Here is a 15,406-nt window from a genome sequence, read left to right as displayed (position 1 = left end):
TTGTTTTTACACTTAACTGACCTGATTTTATATCGCTGCTGAACATGATTCAATTATACAAAAAGTTAAATTTAAAGAGTTATTTAAAGATTTTTCTGTAACCAAAATTCCAAAAATTGAAGCGATCATTTCACCGCCACGAATTTATTTCAAGGAAACCCTCGCCGGAGGTTTCGCAAACATGACATACGCAATAAAAGTCTTTCCCAGAATAGCGTCATAATCTGTCCCCAGTATTCAAGAGAGGAGCAACAAAACCGACAAACCCAGAAAAAGCTCCGCCCTTTTGTTCACCACATGTGCAAAAAAAAACGCACTCTTGCGGTTTTGATTGTTTCTTGTTTTTATTTGCCCCTTTTTTCCGGACGTCACCGCCAGCGTGTGTGAATTATTTATTTCGGTTTTGTTCCGAGAGTTTGTCTTTCCGGGGGGGGGAAACAACCCCGGACGACAAATGCTGGCTTTGATTTGCATTTCAATTTGGTGCTGGTGCCGTAATGATGAGGACATTTTGACGATGGCAGTCCGGAAACCAGTTGACACTGAATGTGGGCATTGACACACTTTCCACAGGATACCGTAAATAGGGGTGACATTGATAGGATTTCAATAAATTTAAATTGTTTAAATTAGTTAGTTCGTAATATAGTTTTAAAGAAAGAATCATTGTCTAAATACAGTAGTTGTTCGGTAACTGGGCGTTGTTTAACTGGGCTGCTTTTTAACTGGGCGCTCGATAACTGGGCCGTAGCCCAGTTAAAAAGCAGACAAACGTCAAAAAACCAAAACAAACCAAAATGACCGAGGGGTTAATGGATGCAAAAATCATATTCAATAAATAAAAAAACTTTTTTCAAACTTTTGTTTAATTTCAAGTTACAATTAAAGAAAAATAAAAAGTAAGCATTGTGAATAAATTTGAGTAACTTTTATTTTTATATTTCATCTGGAATATATTATGCATCGGTGGTCCCCTCGTTATTTTTTGTTCAGCCCAGTTAACGAGCAGCATTCGGTGACTGGGCTACGTTTTCAGCCCAGTTACCGAACAACTACTGTATAAACTTATTAACAAAATTTAAACGTTTTTTAACAAAACACATGTAAGTTTCAGCTAAAATTGTTAAAAAATCACAATTTTTCCTGAAATTTGCTAAAACTAGTTTTCGACTATTTGTGTTTGACGTCTTGCGGAACAACATTGACTGCAGTGACCTACTCGAGGAAGTCCACATCCGAGTTCCCTCAAGAGAACTTCGGAACTATCAGCTTCTCGACATACCAAGACACACGACGAACTACGGACACCACAACCCTCTTGACGCCTGCTGTTGAAAGTTTAATCATTCGACTATTTTGGAAAATTTTGACTTTAATGTGTGTAAATCTGTGTTTAGAAGTAGAATTTTGTTGCTTAGTTAGTAAGAAACCCAAAAGTCTGCAAAGAAGATAAATAAATTAATTAATTAATAAAATTATCGATTCATCAGCCATTCCACGCCAAACAGGAAGTCTCCAAATCAAAAGTGCTCCGATTTGGCTCAAATTTGGAGTGGGGGTTCTTTGACCCAAATAATAAGACCCGTATTTTTTTTTGTTTGGCGATTAGGGTGCTCCCATCCAAAATAGGGTGGTCCATAAAATGGCATTTTTCGTCGATTTTCGCACAAAGCACATTTTCCAAAAAACCATATCTCCGGAACGGCTGAACCAATTTTAGAGCACCACGTTTCATTAGTTGGGCTTTTAAGGAAAAATATGTGGAGGTTCGAAAAACCTAGCTGAATATTAGAAAATTCTATGAAAATTTCATTTGCTATTTTGAAGGTCTCGGGACCAAAAAGCTAATGTCTGAAAATATCTTTCTCTGATTCCTTGTAGTATTTACATAACGTATCCAAAAATTGCGAATATCCATCAGCACGATTCGGAGATATGATTTTTTGAGCATAAAAACTGGGGTTTTCAACGCGCCGCGTGCAAAAACGGAAAAATTTCGAAAAAGGGTAAAAATCAACTTTTTCACTAAAAATGCGATGACTGCGATGACACTAAATTTCAGCGATGATCTATACATGTTAGGGTACCAAAAGTTGCGTCTTTTAATTACCTTTCTTTTGAAATGTGGCGCTTTAAAATTGGTTCAGCCGTTCCGAAGATATGATTTTTTCAAAAATGTGCTTTTTGCGAAAATCGACGAAAGATACTATTTTTTGGACCACCCCATTTTGGATAGGAGCACCTCAATCGCCAAACAAACAAATATGGGTCTAATTATTTTAGTCAAAGAACCTACATTCCAAATTTGAGCCAAATCGGAGCGCTTTTGATGTGGATACTTCCTGTTTGACGTGTAATGGCTGTCATATTGCATTTCAAACTGAACTCGAAGCATGAATCAAAAGTTTTCACATTTTAATTGAAACTTGTACTTGTTTGTCTAATATTAATTTATGCAACAAGTTGTAAAAAGAGGATTTTTTCAGCACGAGTCGTGCATTTATCCAACGAGGTTCACCGAGTTGGATAAATACGACGAGTGCTGAAAAAATCAAGTTTTGCAACGAGTTCCATACAATACATTTTTTTTTGTAATTCAGAAAAACACGCATTGAGTGAAATTTTAAGTCAAATGTTCATGTATTTTGTCAATAAATCAAAAAATGTTGAAAAGTTTTACATGTCGAAACAAGTGCTGAAAAGTTCAACTTGAAATTGGTGCTGAAAAGTTGAACTTTTCTGCATTTATTTTGAAAAGTGTTGATATTCGATTCTTTTTTTTTTTGGAACAAAAAAGTAGGCTATTTCGTCGTTCAAGAATGTTTAATGTCAGTAAGTAGTTTCACGAAGGAATTGCAAAAAAGTACATTATTGTACTTATTGTTTACAAACTTTGTCACCTTCTCCTAGTGGAAAATTGTCCACAGAATCCGGAAATGCACTCCGTTTTCCAGTTCGAAACCATGTTCATTGAAAAATCATGATACTCTGATAATAGTAAAATAATGCTATTCATCATCATTTTCCTAATTTGGTTTTCATAAACTAACCAACTAGTTAACTTTTTTCAAAATTTTATGAAAACTCCTTCTTGAAGTACTTTGAACACTTCTCCAACATGGTCAGTACACAAAAAAAATGTGTAAATTTGGAAGATGTAAAATTGGAGGGTATATCATCTTTTACACCCAAAGGAAAAATATGTATCAAAATCTGCAAAAGTGGATTTGCTGCGAAAAATGTTACATTTTATAACAATTTTTGCAGCAAGCCCGTAGATCATTTTTGCCCGTGTGTTAACATGACAGCGATCTGCAGTTCTCACCAACACATATAACGCTCATTCCCAGATGTAATATTACCATGATTTTTTTTTTATTATTATTATTGTGTACGATTCCATAGCATTCCATACGTATTAGCCCAGGTCAAAATAAAAAAAGTTGCTCAGATCAAAAAGTTTATGAAATTCCTTACCCCCTCAAAAAGTAACATATTGAAAAAAATATCTTCATACGGTTAAAACCCATTTAAGATTTTTCCTGCAACCGGCAAGCCAGTTTTCAAACAAATGGGCTGAAATTTTGGCTGGAGGCCCAATTTTCAGTACTCTTTCGGGAAATTTAATATAATTTTTGATCTGATCATTTTTGCCTTCCTCACCTCACTGAGGCAAGGCTATAAAATCACTCGAAAAATGAACTTCTTAAATACGACTCCTAGGTATACCTTCACGTATACCTATCGACTCAGAATCAAATTCTGAACAAATGTCTGTGGGGATGTGTGTAGACATGATTTTTTTTCCACACAATTATCTCAGAACTGGCTGAACCGATTTTGGCCGGATCCGCCTTATTCTGTTCGTTTTAGGGTCCCCTAAGACCCTATTAAATTTTATTCTGTTTAGTGAAGTACTTTTAAAGTTATGTCAAGAAAAAGTTTTTTTGTAGCTACAAAAAAGGGTGATTTTTGCATAACCTCAAAGGCCGGGTCTTTTAGCTTTTTTGACTTTTTGACCACGCGGGGGATTGGCAGCCACATCCCCTTGCATGCGTATCGCCCGGTTGCCACATCGCTTAAGCAGTGTCTGCATCTCTTCTGGAAAAAATCTGTATTAATTATGTTGCTGCATCATTTTGTCTCGACAAAAATTTACACGAACTTTTTAATGAAATATATAACTCATGAGACTTTTCACCTTTATTTTGAAGAGTTGGTAAAAAAAAGAATTGAAAATTGCTGTTCAAGTAAAATCAATAATTTAAAAAAAATGAAAAAAAATAAAAAAATTAAAAAAAACTCTTAAATTAATTTGTAAATACCACCTGAAATACAACATGAATGCGAGGAAGGCACCAACCACCTTAAGCATGAGCATGAGCATGAGCATGAGAGATCACCCATGGTTGCCCCTCCGTTGCTGAACAGAACCGTAATATCCTTTCAGCACTACTGATTATAGGCTTCGACGATCTAGTGGTGTTTCCCTTATCAACAGCATGTATGAATGCGCTGAAAAGATAAAACATCATGATTGCTAAAGCTAGATCAGTTGCGAATAGGTAACAGTCATTGGCCACCAACGGCGCCCGCCATGTCAGTTTGTAGACCTCGATTTTAAGGGACGGGAATGTTAGTTAGCGCAGGTTGCTACTAGGGCAGCTGATTTACTCTGTGCTTACACCCCACGAGCGCCAGGAACCTGAAAACTTGTTAGTAGGATAGGGTGTTTGGTCAGGATTCATCATAGAAGATGATGATGCGACCCAAAATCATAGTGTTTGTTGAACGGTATTTTGTATTATTCTCAAGGCAAGCAATCGGAGGCTGCGGATGAGACATTTCCCGTTTATCTGTTGTTAAATTTTAAATGAAATGGTCTAGTCTTAGACAGCCGGCTGTGGAAAGATAGAACCAAAATCATTTGTAATTAAAACTGAAGGGTTAAACAGTGTAATTTTTAACTTGAGATGATTTCACGAGTTTTGAATGATTGATGTTTAGTGAGGTACTGATTAACTTTGCGAACGACGAGTTACGATGTATCGAGATGAAATGGTATGATAGGGTTTTGTTGTTGTTGCACATCGACAACGGACGCGAAAAATTTACCGACCCGACGAAAAGGCATCGCAAATCGAACTGACTGTCATCGGGACAGTCAAAGCCAGCCGCACCTTCACACGCACGCGAAAAAAACGAAAAACACACTGCGACGGACGCGAAAAATTTTGCGACCCAACGAAAAGGCATCGCAAATCGAACTCTGCGAGGAAGGCACCAACCACCTTAAGGTGGATTAAGTAACGTTTTTATTATTTTGACCCGGATTAGTACGTATTTCATTTGTACTCTTCATTTTGCGAAAAAAAAAGTCAAACCTATTAAAGTCACCCCCGTTTACGGTACCTGCTCATTTTGTGTAAAACTATATTTTGAAATTACTCATATTCATTCATTTCCCTTCCATTGAAACAGAGAGCAGTATCACAAAGTATGGAAAGGTCAACTCTATTTTAATTTTCATTCAATCATCAACGTGAATTACCAGGCAATACTTTTTTTCATAACTCAAAAAGCCATCACCTTTGATCACGCACTTCGAAATCGAAAAAGCCCAAAAATCCCTCAACTTGCCCGGTAAACCCATCAAACACACTCAAACTCCAATTAAGTCCTAATTAACCCCCCATCTGCAAGGAAGCGAAAGTGATTTTCCCCGGAAAAATGACCCACCGTCGAGCATCGTTTGTTTTTGCCACGTTCCGATCAAGAGGTGGGTCGGAGGAAAAGTCCCATTATTCATCCTAATTAATTTACAAGAGGGTCCTCCTCCCAGGTCCAAGGTAATCCGCGGAAGCTCCACTGGAAGTCAAAGTGCGTTTCGCGATTATGAGCTTAAAAAGAGGGAAAAAACGCTAAATGACCCAATCCCGGCGGGAAAACACATACAATAATTGGATTTCCCTCAGCAGAGCACAGGGAGGGGGTCGTCCATAATTAAAATATTAGCTAGAGGGGCTCGGCGACGGTACAAAACTTTGGCACGTTTTCACCCACCAATGGTCAGCGCGGAGAGGAACCATTACGGTGTGAAATTGATGTCGAAACATTCATTTTCGAGAAATTTCTCGAGCGTGTCTATCTCACTTAACGGAATTGGAAATTTTCAAACAAAAAGTTTAGCTCCAAACTGGCCCCAAAAGTTTAACGAACTGATCGAGACCGAGTACACTTCAAGTTGATTAGATTAAAGGATTTACCGGGAATCATAACTCCGGTTGCGACCTTTTTGAACTGTGTTTTTTTTGTGAAATAGAAGACGTGTTCCCACTTTTGTAAACTTGAACCGAAACGGATGAGATGGGGGCACGTGCGGTTCGGGATGCCTTAATTGGTCCCAGCTTCCCGGAAGGGCTGCACATCGGAGACACGAGGAGTTTGAAGAGTTTTAGGGGGGTTTTCAGAGCATTTGATTACTTTTAAACTAAACCTTATGACGATTTTGAGAACATTTTCACTTCAAACATAACTTTTGCATTAAACAAAGATGATTTTTTTTTTGTTGATGGTGCGTCAGTACATATTTTCAAACCTATGCCTAACCGGTTAATATGTTTCCCTAAATTCAAATGTCCACGCTCCATACAAAAAAAAAATATTTGTATGGAAATTGTCCACGATGGCGGGGGGGGCATGAGATTTCCAAAAAAAAGTGTCCACGTGGTTTGTGGATGGTCCCAAAGCAAAAGTTGCCGTTGAATGTGTTGGATCATTGTAACGTGTGAGATTCTTGAGAAAAATTGTATGACAAACAACTTGGTCCAATACGCCAAACGATCCGAGTTGATTAGCGATTTAAAGAAGCCGTTTTTGTATGACAAGATTTTTTTCATCACCTTTGCTGCCGTTCTACGCATAATTGTCCCATGTCATTTTTGGACGATTTTGACTTTTTATCATTTTTAAACTTAGTTTTACGTATACTTTCAGAAAAACACATAAAATCTAGTACTTTGTTAGGAAACTCACCAAAATCAACACCAAGTCTGTTTGTCCCATCGTTGAACTTCTACGCATAATTGTCCCACTAAGTATTTTCTATCACGAAATCATGAATTTTACGAAGTATTTCATTTTGTTTACCTGTTTACCTTCGAGAGGATTACAAATAAGGGCGATAAAATGTTAACCGGGGTGATTAGGGACATATAGGGCGAATAGAGACCTACGGGACAATTATGCGTAGAAACACAGAAATCGATCGATAAATTTCAATCGCGTTTTTCTCAGATGCACTTTTTTGAACATGGGACAATTATGCGTAGAACGGCAGTTTGACGATAAAAAGTGACCTTTTTTTTAACTGTCACCCTACTGTATGCTTACACTAGTTGGTCTCTTTTTTGTTTGACACTTTTTTAATTTGTACCCCGAGGATTCGACAAAGTCAAACTAAAAAATGACGATGTCTTTTTTCTACACGAACACTATTGAAACAAACATTTGGTAGTTTGTGTGAGCTCCGTGTAAAGAGGGTGTCAAACTAATAAGTAACCCCGTTCGTTTGACATCAATTGGTGTCAAACCATCGGGATTTTAGTGTATTGGAGCAAAATTATTTTCACAATTTTATTAGCACCTACTAAAAAAGGCTGTTTGGTTGACATTAGAAAACTTAAATTTTCCTGATTCTGTTTCTTTTACTCGCTGTGTTTCATCAACCAAAGGTCCAATCTTCAATGTCTCATTACAATTTATATAACATTTATAATGTGTTTAAAAATGTACGTACTTGTGTGCAATCATTGACCTTTTGGTTGACAATCATTGATTAATTTTGATTTTCATAACTGTACAAGGAAGAGAAAAATCGTTGCTAAAAAGTAACAACACATGTAAGGTACTATTCTAAACAACTTGTAGAATGAATTTTGTGATCATATTGTAAAAGGAGCGAAATTTATATCGTCGAACGTAAAATCGTGTCAAAGATGGGAGTCGTCACCATAAAACTGTTACATCTTAAATCATTAGCAATGTGAAGTAAGCGTTTTATCATTTTTAAAAAGAATTATTTAATTTGTTATCATCTAGATAAGCAAGCTTGAATTTCTACTAAAATAAGGAGGGTTGCCAAATTTTTTGGTGCAAAAGTTTCACTCAAATTAGGTGCAAAACTTTCCCAAACTGTTAGCCCCATATACTTTAAATTGTTTTAATTTCAACCATAAACCACTAGAGAAGGTCCCGACAGCAAATTACGTTGATTTCATTAGACCAGAAGCTCCAGAATCCTAATTCGGCGTCCTCCCAGTTCGAACGTATGTTAATTTTTGCTTCGTGCCGAAACTTTCCAAACCCCTAATTTTGTCCCTCTCTAGTGCTCCATTAAGCTTCAGTTGGTCCGGAAAAGTGGGCCAAAGCAGTTTCCACTTGAAAATTTCAATCACACCACACTGTCCTTGTAGAAGCACGTGTCGTCTTCTTAACACAATTATCTCACACTAAATTTGTACTCCTATTTTTCTCACTCTCTCTCTCTCTCTCTCTCTCTCTCTTTGCAGGCAAATTTCGTCGTGAGTTCAAGAACGCCCTCGAAAAGTGTCACTGCCTGCGGAACCCACGGAGTCTTGGGGGTCGCGTCGGCGGTTACGATGACCGGTCGATGTACCACACGGCCACGCGGATGAACGCCAGCCCCAGCACCCGGAGCAACTACCACCTGACCAGCGTAAGAAACGTTAGCATTAAGGTATAGAGGAATCTCTCTCTCTCTCTCTCTTTTAGTATACTTGTTTGTGTCTGCTTATCGCTAATCTCATTTGAGCGTGCATGCCATAATGGACGCCGCTATGGCAAAAAAGTGACAGCTTGACGGACGCCATTATGGCATGAGCGCTCGCCGGTGACACATTTCACGCTTCTGTTTTCTTTGACACGCACCTGAACTGCAATCCATTTCCGCATCCGCACGCTTTGTCCACGGTTGATTTCGAGTGATTAAATCCGTCAACAAACGGAAAGTCCGCTTCGTGCATAATTAAGCTTATCTTACGGTGTGGTCTTCTTAACGCCTTCCAGCACACCCAGCAAACGTCGTTCAACGGAAGTCGGCACCTTCACCATGGCCGGAACAGCATCAATCATCCGGGCAGCCTGACCGGTGCACCGCAGATTTCTCCCATCTCCATGGAGGAACGGTTGGCGCTGACGAAGAACATGGACAGCATCGGCAGCGGGGAGGGGGGATTGACGGTCCCCAGCAATGCCACCGCAGCTGCCATCAACAACAACAACAATGGCGTCGCAAATGGCGGATCAACGACGACGACGGCGGCGGGTCCGGAAGGTGGTGGCGCCACCATGCTAATGATCGTCAACAAATCGACCAACTGCAAGATTAACGGCACTTGACGGGCCAAGCTGCACGTTTCCTGGAAAAGAAATCGCACCGGCGAATCGGTGCCGACGATGCAGCTAAACTGAAGACCATCACTCCTCTACAAACTTCGCGACGACTCATTGATTGACCACTTGAGTTACCCCCTACATAGCTAAGAAAAGTCGACCAACTGGCACCACTGACGACAAACGTCAAACGAGGCAAATCGAAGTGCTGCTTCGTCTTCAGCATTACTCTATGACCACCATTGAAGCGATTTGCGGTGAATGCAATTCGAAGCAGATGCTGTGGGATTGTAAATTGTAAATTTGCGCAGCCAATAAGCGGTAATGGACTCTGGGAATGAAATTACAACACCAAGATGGTGGTGACGACGATTTGGCGTGGGTGGCGCGGTGGGAAGATTGATGGTTGTCGTCAATTGTTCGCTAATTAATGGCTGTGGGCAAAGTGAGCTTTAGCGCCAACAATGGGACATTATTGTGATGCTTGTTGTCTGTCCTGGGGTTAATAATCATTGTTTTGTCGACACCACTTATTAGCAGTTTTTGTTTTGGAAGAGTCCCCGCAAACGTCAAACCATACAAAATTTCGTTTCTTTTCCAGAAATATTTTCCGAATCTTTTGAGCAAACATGGAGGAATTCTTGTGCTAACGGTGCTAACTCTCATGGTAAATGTCAAAGCTCACGCTTACTCCATTTTGGGACAGCTGTCAGAAATTTTCACCAAAATGACGATGTGGCGCAACAGAAACACTTGACGTGGACTCTTTATTTATTACATGCAGTTAACGTAACCAAACATTTTCAGCAAACCATCTCTGTAAAAAAAAATCATAAATTGTCCCAAAATGGCGTGAGTGCCAAAGCTGGTTTGACATTTACCACTAGCGTTAGCACGGTGTTGATAAACATCTGGATTTGACTAGATCGTTTTGTTGCAACCCCAAAAAGCGTTTATTTTGTCGAAAAAATAAGCAAAAGGACAAAAAAAGCTCACGTGAAAAAGAGCAAATCTGCTGAGAAACCTTGACATGTGATAATCCCACGAAATGAGAACATTTTGTCACAGCTCGACCATGCTCTTGAGTTGCATCTGCCATCGCAAAAAGAAATAAAATCTGAGAGGGGTGCAGAGAGAAAAAGTGTACGAAAACTTATTTTACAACGAGCAATTTGATAAAAGATGACGAAAACCGTTTACAGAAAATTTTGTAAATAAAATATAAAAGATAAATTAACTAAGGAAAAAATGGTTCCTCATTTTGTCAATATCCGGGTTGAATCACTAGACTCGGTAAGAAAATGTAACAAACATAAAAATAAATCTAGGCTAGTCAAACGCTGTAAATATGAAATGTAAACTTCAACAATACAACTCAAAGCAAATTCCTAAAAGAAAAGTACGTATAAATATAGGAATAAAAAAAACTAGTATATATTTTCGTGTTTTGTAATCATAATGCATAGTCTTAGCGTAAGATCTCTTCTTCCACATTTCTCCCTCCACAAAAAAGTAAAGTGAAGGCAACATGTAACTTCACCAAAAATCTTGTAAATGCTATCAATTTTGCGCTTAAGAAAAGAAGCTGTAAATAAAATTTATGTACCGCATTTTTATGACATAAAACGACTATCGAACAAACAGAACGGCGAGCTTGAAGGAACATCACTTACAAAAAAACAACAAAACAAAATAAATATAGACAAACACAAACAAGCTACTGGCACTCGAGAACCAATCGCAACAGCAACATAAACAATGCTAGAAAAGGAAGATAGATGTTCTTGAAACTGCTAGTGAGAGATTGAAAAAAAACAATTGAAATAACTTTGTATTTACCTGAAAAGTATAGTTTGTTATGAGAACGCTGCAGAGCGAGATAAAATTACTATACAATTTGTTAGAGATGAAAAAAAAATGACACGAGGAACGGCTTGATTTTCACATTGTTTTCAATTAAATCAATAAAATGGAATGCTGTCTATATTCTTAGATAAATAGTTTTATTTCATTATCTCAGAATGTTGAAACGGTAATTTTTTTATATTTTTAGGTGCTTTATTTTAAAATATTTGCAGTATTGATGTGGTGGTCTAATTTTAATTTACCTCAAAGTTTTTTTTTCCGCATATAATAATTCAACTTGAAATTTCAAACTAATAATTGCAAGACATCTGTAAAAGTGTAAAATATAACAATATCAAATAAATTTTTTACATAAACATTGTTTTCTCTAACTTTCAGTTTTAAGTTTGTAGGTTTTAAGATTTTATGCTTTAAAATTTTTAAGTTTCGAAGATTTTAAATTTCCAAGTTTTTAAGCACTTAAGTTTTTAAGTTTGAAAGTTTTTAAGTTTTGGAGATTTTTAGTTTGAAGTTTAAAAATTTTGAAGTTTCAAAGTTTTTGTTGAGTTTTATGTTTTAAGAGCGAGTTTTTCACCAATGTGTAACAGGTTGTATCGAATTGCGTCGATTTGGATGAAACTTTCTTTTTTGTTTGTCTATACATGAGATGAACTCATGCCAAATATGGGCCCTCTACGACAAAGGGAAGTGGGGTAAAACGGGCATTGAAGTTTGAGGTCCGAAAAACATAAAAAATCTTAAAAGTTGCTCGCATTTCAGTAAAACTTCATCAATTCCAACTCTCTTAAATGCATTCGAAACAAGGGGTAGGACAGAGAGTAATATTGAGAAAATTTGAATAATTTTGAGTAACATTGAGTCACTCAAAGTTTTTCAATCCTCTTAAATGACGTAACGAATTTTGACACTGACATTTGGCACCAGAGACGACTGACTTTGACAGACACAAAAAAGAAACAACGTGGAAACGACCGTCCAAACAGTAAGGTTATTCAGCGGAACGGTTCGTGGGCGATTCTGCCCCAAAATCGGTGGTACGGGAACGGAAACCGATGTGAACAAGCCCGGTATCGCCATCGTCTTCGTTTCGGCCAACCTGACCACTGATGTCAAGTCCGTCGAAATGTATCAAGAAGCCCTGCCGGAGGCCGTGCCCGGAGACAACGTCAAGAACATGTCCGTCATGGAACTGCGTCGTGGATACGTCGCCGTGCTGGATTGGCATACCGCTCACATTGCTTGCGAGTTCAGCGAGATCAAGGAGAAGGTCTTTCGTAATTTCCGGCAAGTCCACTGAGGATCATCCAAAGTCCAACAAGTCTGGTGATGACGCTATCGTCTTCCTGGTCCCACCCAAGCCTCTGTGCGTGGTAGCCGAAAAGGCCACCAAACAACAATCGATACTAGCGACCGCGAGGACAGTTCCCTTGAGTGAACCAGATGTAGACTGTAGTCCCGATTCACCCCAGATTACGGTAATAAATAAAAGCCTTTATTTTTGCTTAGTTTCTTTTAATGCGGTCCGTTTCGATGCATTTGGTCCGTTGTGCGCCGGAAAAAAGTGAACAGTCTTGAAAGGAGCCGATGTCCTCTGAGTCCTCCTCGTTCTGGATCTGGATGTCCGAGTGGGCTTTCCACTCCTTGTCCATGTACACCTTACAGCCGAAGTCACTTAACGTCATGCACGATCGAGGAATGATCGGTCAGGGCCTGGTTGAGCACACTTTTGTGGCCGGTTCCAGCATGTCTCCGTGCCATCCGGAGATGGGCACGATAACGATGGCGGCCGGGTTGTAGCCGATTTTCTTGATGTCCTTAAACTGACCTCGTTGAACGGGGCTCAGTCGATTCCATCTTGTTGACATCCACGATCAACTGTTTGACACCGAGGGTGATGGCGAGCTAGGCGTTCTCTCGGGTCTGTCCGTTTTTGGAGAAATTTTTTATCACTATCGAATTCTCCGGTAACGGCGGCGAAGATCAGCATGGCACATTCCGTAACGAAATCCGTAACAGACGGAATAGTTTGCTCCGGGTTTCGGCTAAGGAAACTTTAGCAGCATTGTGGCGTGAAGATATTTCAAATTCATTTGTAATCGCGCTCTTCTGTCAAGCACTGGTTTATTCACAAATTCCGAAACTCGGTGAAAAAAAACGAGAGGTGGATTGAGTAACTTTGAGCCACACTGAGTATTTTTGTGAAATTGAGTCACTCAGTTACTCTGTGTCCTACCCCTTGGACGGAATAGTTTGCTCCGGGTTTCGGCTAAGGAAACTTTAGCAGCATTGTGGCGTGAAGATATTTCAAATTCATTTGTAATCGCGCTCTTCTGTCAAGCACTGGTTTATTCACAAATTCCGAAACTCGGTGAAAAAAAACGAGAGGTGGATTGAGTAACTTTGAGCCACACTGAGTATTTTTGTGAAATTGAGTCACTCAGTTACTCTGTGTCCTACCCCTTGGTCGAGATCCCGTTACACCGGCAGAGGCGATGAAACGTGGCGATGCGAAGCTGTGGAAGGACGCGATGGACGATGAGTACCGATCACTCATGGAGAACGGCACGTGGGAGCTGGTCCAGCTGCCCCCGGATCGCAAGGCGATCGGATGTAAATGGCTGTTCAAGACCAAGGAGGACGAGAAGGGCAACATCGTGCGGCACAAGGCCAGACTCGTGGCACAGGGCTTCACCCAGAAGTTTGGCGTGGACTTCGACGAAGTTTTCGCACCTGTGGCCAGACAAGAAACGTTCCGGATTCTGCTGACGATCGCTAGCCGTCGGAAGATGGTGGCAAAGCACGTGGACGTCAAGACAGCGTACCTTCATGGCAAGTTGGAGGAGACCATCTACATGAAGCAGCCTGCAGGATACACAACCGGAGATGTCAACACTGTGTGTCGATTGAAGAAGAGTCTGTACGGGCTCAAACAATCTGCTCGAGTATGGAACCACAAGATCGACGCAGTTTTCTAGCAACTGGGATTCGGCCAGGCGAAGGCTGATCCGTGCCTCTACGTTCGGACGACCGGAAGGTCGACAGCGTACATCATCATCTACGTGGACGACATGGTGATCGCTGCCGAGACTGAGGAGGAGTTTAAAGCTATATTCAACGGCCTGCAACAGCACTTCACCGTCACGAACCTCGGAGATCTGAAGCATTTCCTGGGAATGGAAGTTGAGCGAGCGGCCGATGGATTCAAGTTGAACCAGCAGAAGTACATCACCAAGATGGCGAGTCGATTCGGTCTGGAGGATGCCAAGAAATCGAAGATTCCCTTGGATCCAGCCTACCTACAGCAGAAGGAGGAGAACGATCAGCTACCCAACAACACCGATTATTTGAGCTTGATCGGAGGTCTGCGTGGCGCAGGGGTAGCGGCTTCGGCTGCCGATCCCGATGATGCTATGAGACGCGGGTTCGATTCCCGCCTTATCCACTGAGCTTCTATCGGATGGTGAAGTAAAACGTCGGTCCCGGTTTCTCCTGTCTCGTCAGAGGCGCTGGAGCAGAAATCCCACGTTAGAGGAAGGCCATGCCCCGGGGGGCGTAGTGCCAATAGTTTCGTTTCGGAGGTCTGCTGTACGTAGCTGTTCACACCCGACCGGACATTGCTATTAGCACATCGATTCTTGCTCAGAAGTCGAGTCATCCGACGCAGCTGGATTGGCAAGAGGCAAAGCGAGTGCTACGCTATCTGATGGGTACGAGCGATCACAAACTACACTTGATGCGACTGGGCAGGCGACCACCGAGACCGAAAATCCAACTCTGGTTATCTGGTGCGTTTTGGCGGCGGACTCGTCAGCTGGGGCTCTCGGAAGCAGAGCTGTGTAGCGCTGTCATCAACGGAAGCTGAACTGGTGGCGCTGACTGAAGGATGCAAGGAGCTGATCTGGATACAGATGCTGCTGGGCGAGTTCGGGATCAAGATCAACCGAGCTGTGCCGGTCTACGAGGACAATCAAAGCTGCATCAAGCTCGTGGACGGCAACAAGATCGAGAAGCGGACGAAGCACATCGAAACCCGATACTACTACGTTCGCGACCTGAAGGAGAAGAAGATGATCGATCTGCAGTACTGTCCGACTGAGAAGATGTTGGCAGACATTCTTACGAAGCC

At 40.6% G+C, this 15,406-nt stretch overlaps 1 protein-coding gene and 2 pseudogenes across 3 annotated transcripts in view; 2 read left to right on the top strand and 1 right to left on the bottom strand.

Moving 5' to 3' along the window:
* Positions 1–11,406, top strand: part of LOC6048201 (orexin receptor type 2) — a 227,297-nt gene extending 215,891 nt beyond the window's left edge. The window contains exons 12-13 of one of the 2 annotated variants that reach the window (XM_038253430.1): positions 8,571–8,758; positions 9,088–11,406. In XM_038253430.1, coding sequence (XP_038109358.1) covers positions 8,571–8,758; positions 9,088–9,420 — 521 coding nt within the window. In that variant the 3' untranslated portion in view covers positions 9,421–11,406. The remainder of the gene's footprint in view (positions 1–8,570; positions 8,759–9,087) is intronic. The other variant, XM_038253431.1, reaches the window with a different exon arrangement.
* LOC119765934 lies at positions 10,873–13,473 on the top strand (annotated as a pseudogene). Its single transcript, XR_005276936.1, has 2 exons — positions 10,873–10,887; positions 12,224–13,473. The product of XR_005276936.1 is annotated as an elongation factor 1-alpha-like (transcript).
* Positions 12,948–13,567, bottom strand: LOC119765933 (annotated as a pseudogene).
* Between the last annotated feature and the right edge of the window lie 1,839 nt (positions 13,568–15,406).

The sequence above is a fragment of the Culex quinquefasciatus genome, chromosome 2, assembly GCF_015732765.1.
Source record: "Culex quinquefasciatus strain JHB chromosome 2, VPISU_Cqui_1.0_pri_paternal, whole genome shotgun sequence".
Taxonomy (NCBI): domain Eukaryota; kingdom Metazoa; phylum Arthropoda; class Insecta; order Diptera; family Culicidae; genus Culex; species Culex quinquefasciatus.
This window is presented reverse-complemented; position numbering and strand designations above follow the sequence as displayed.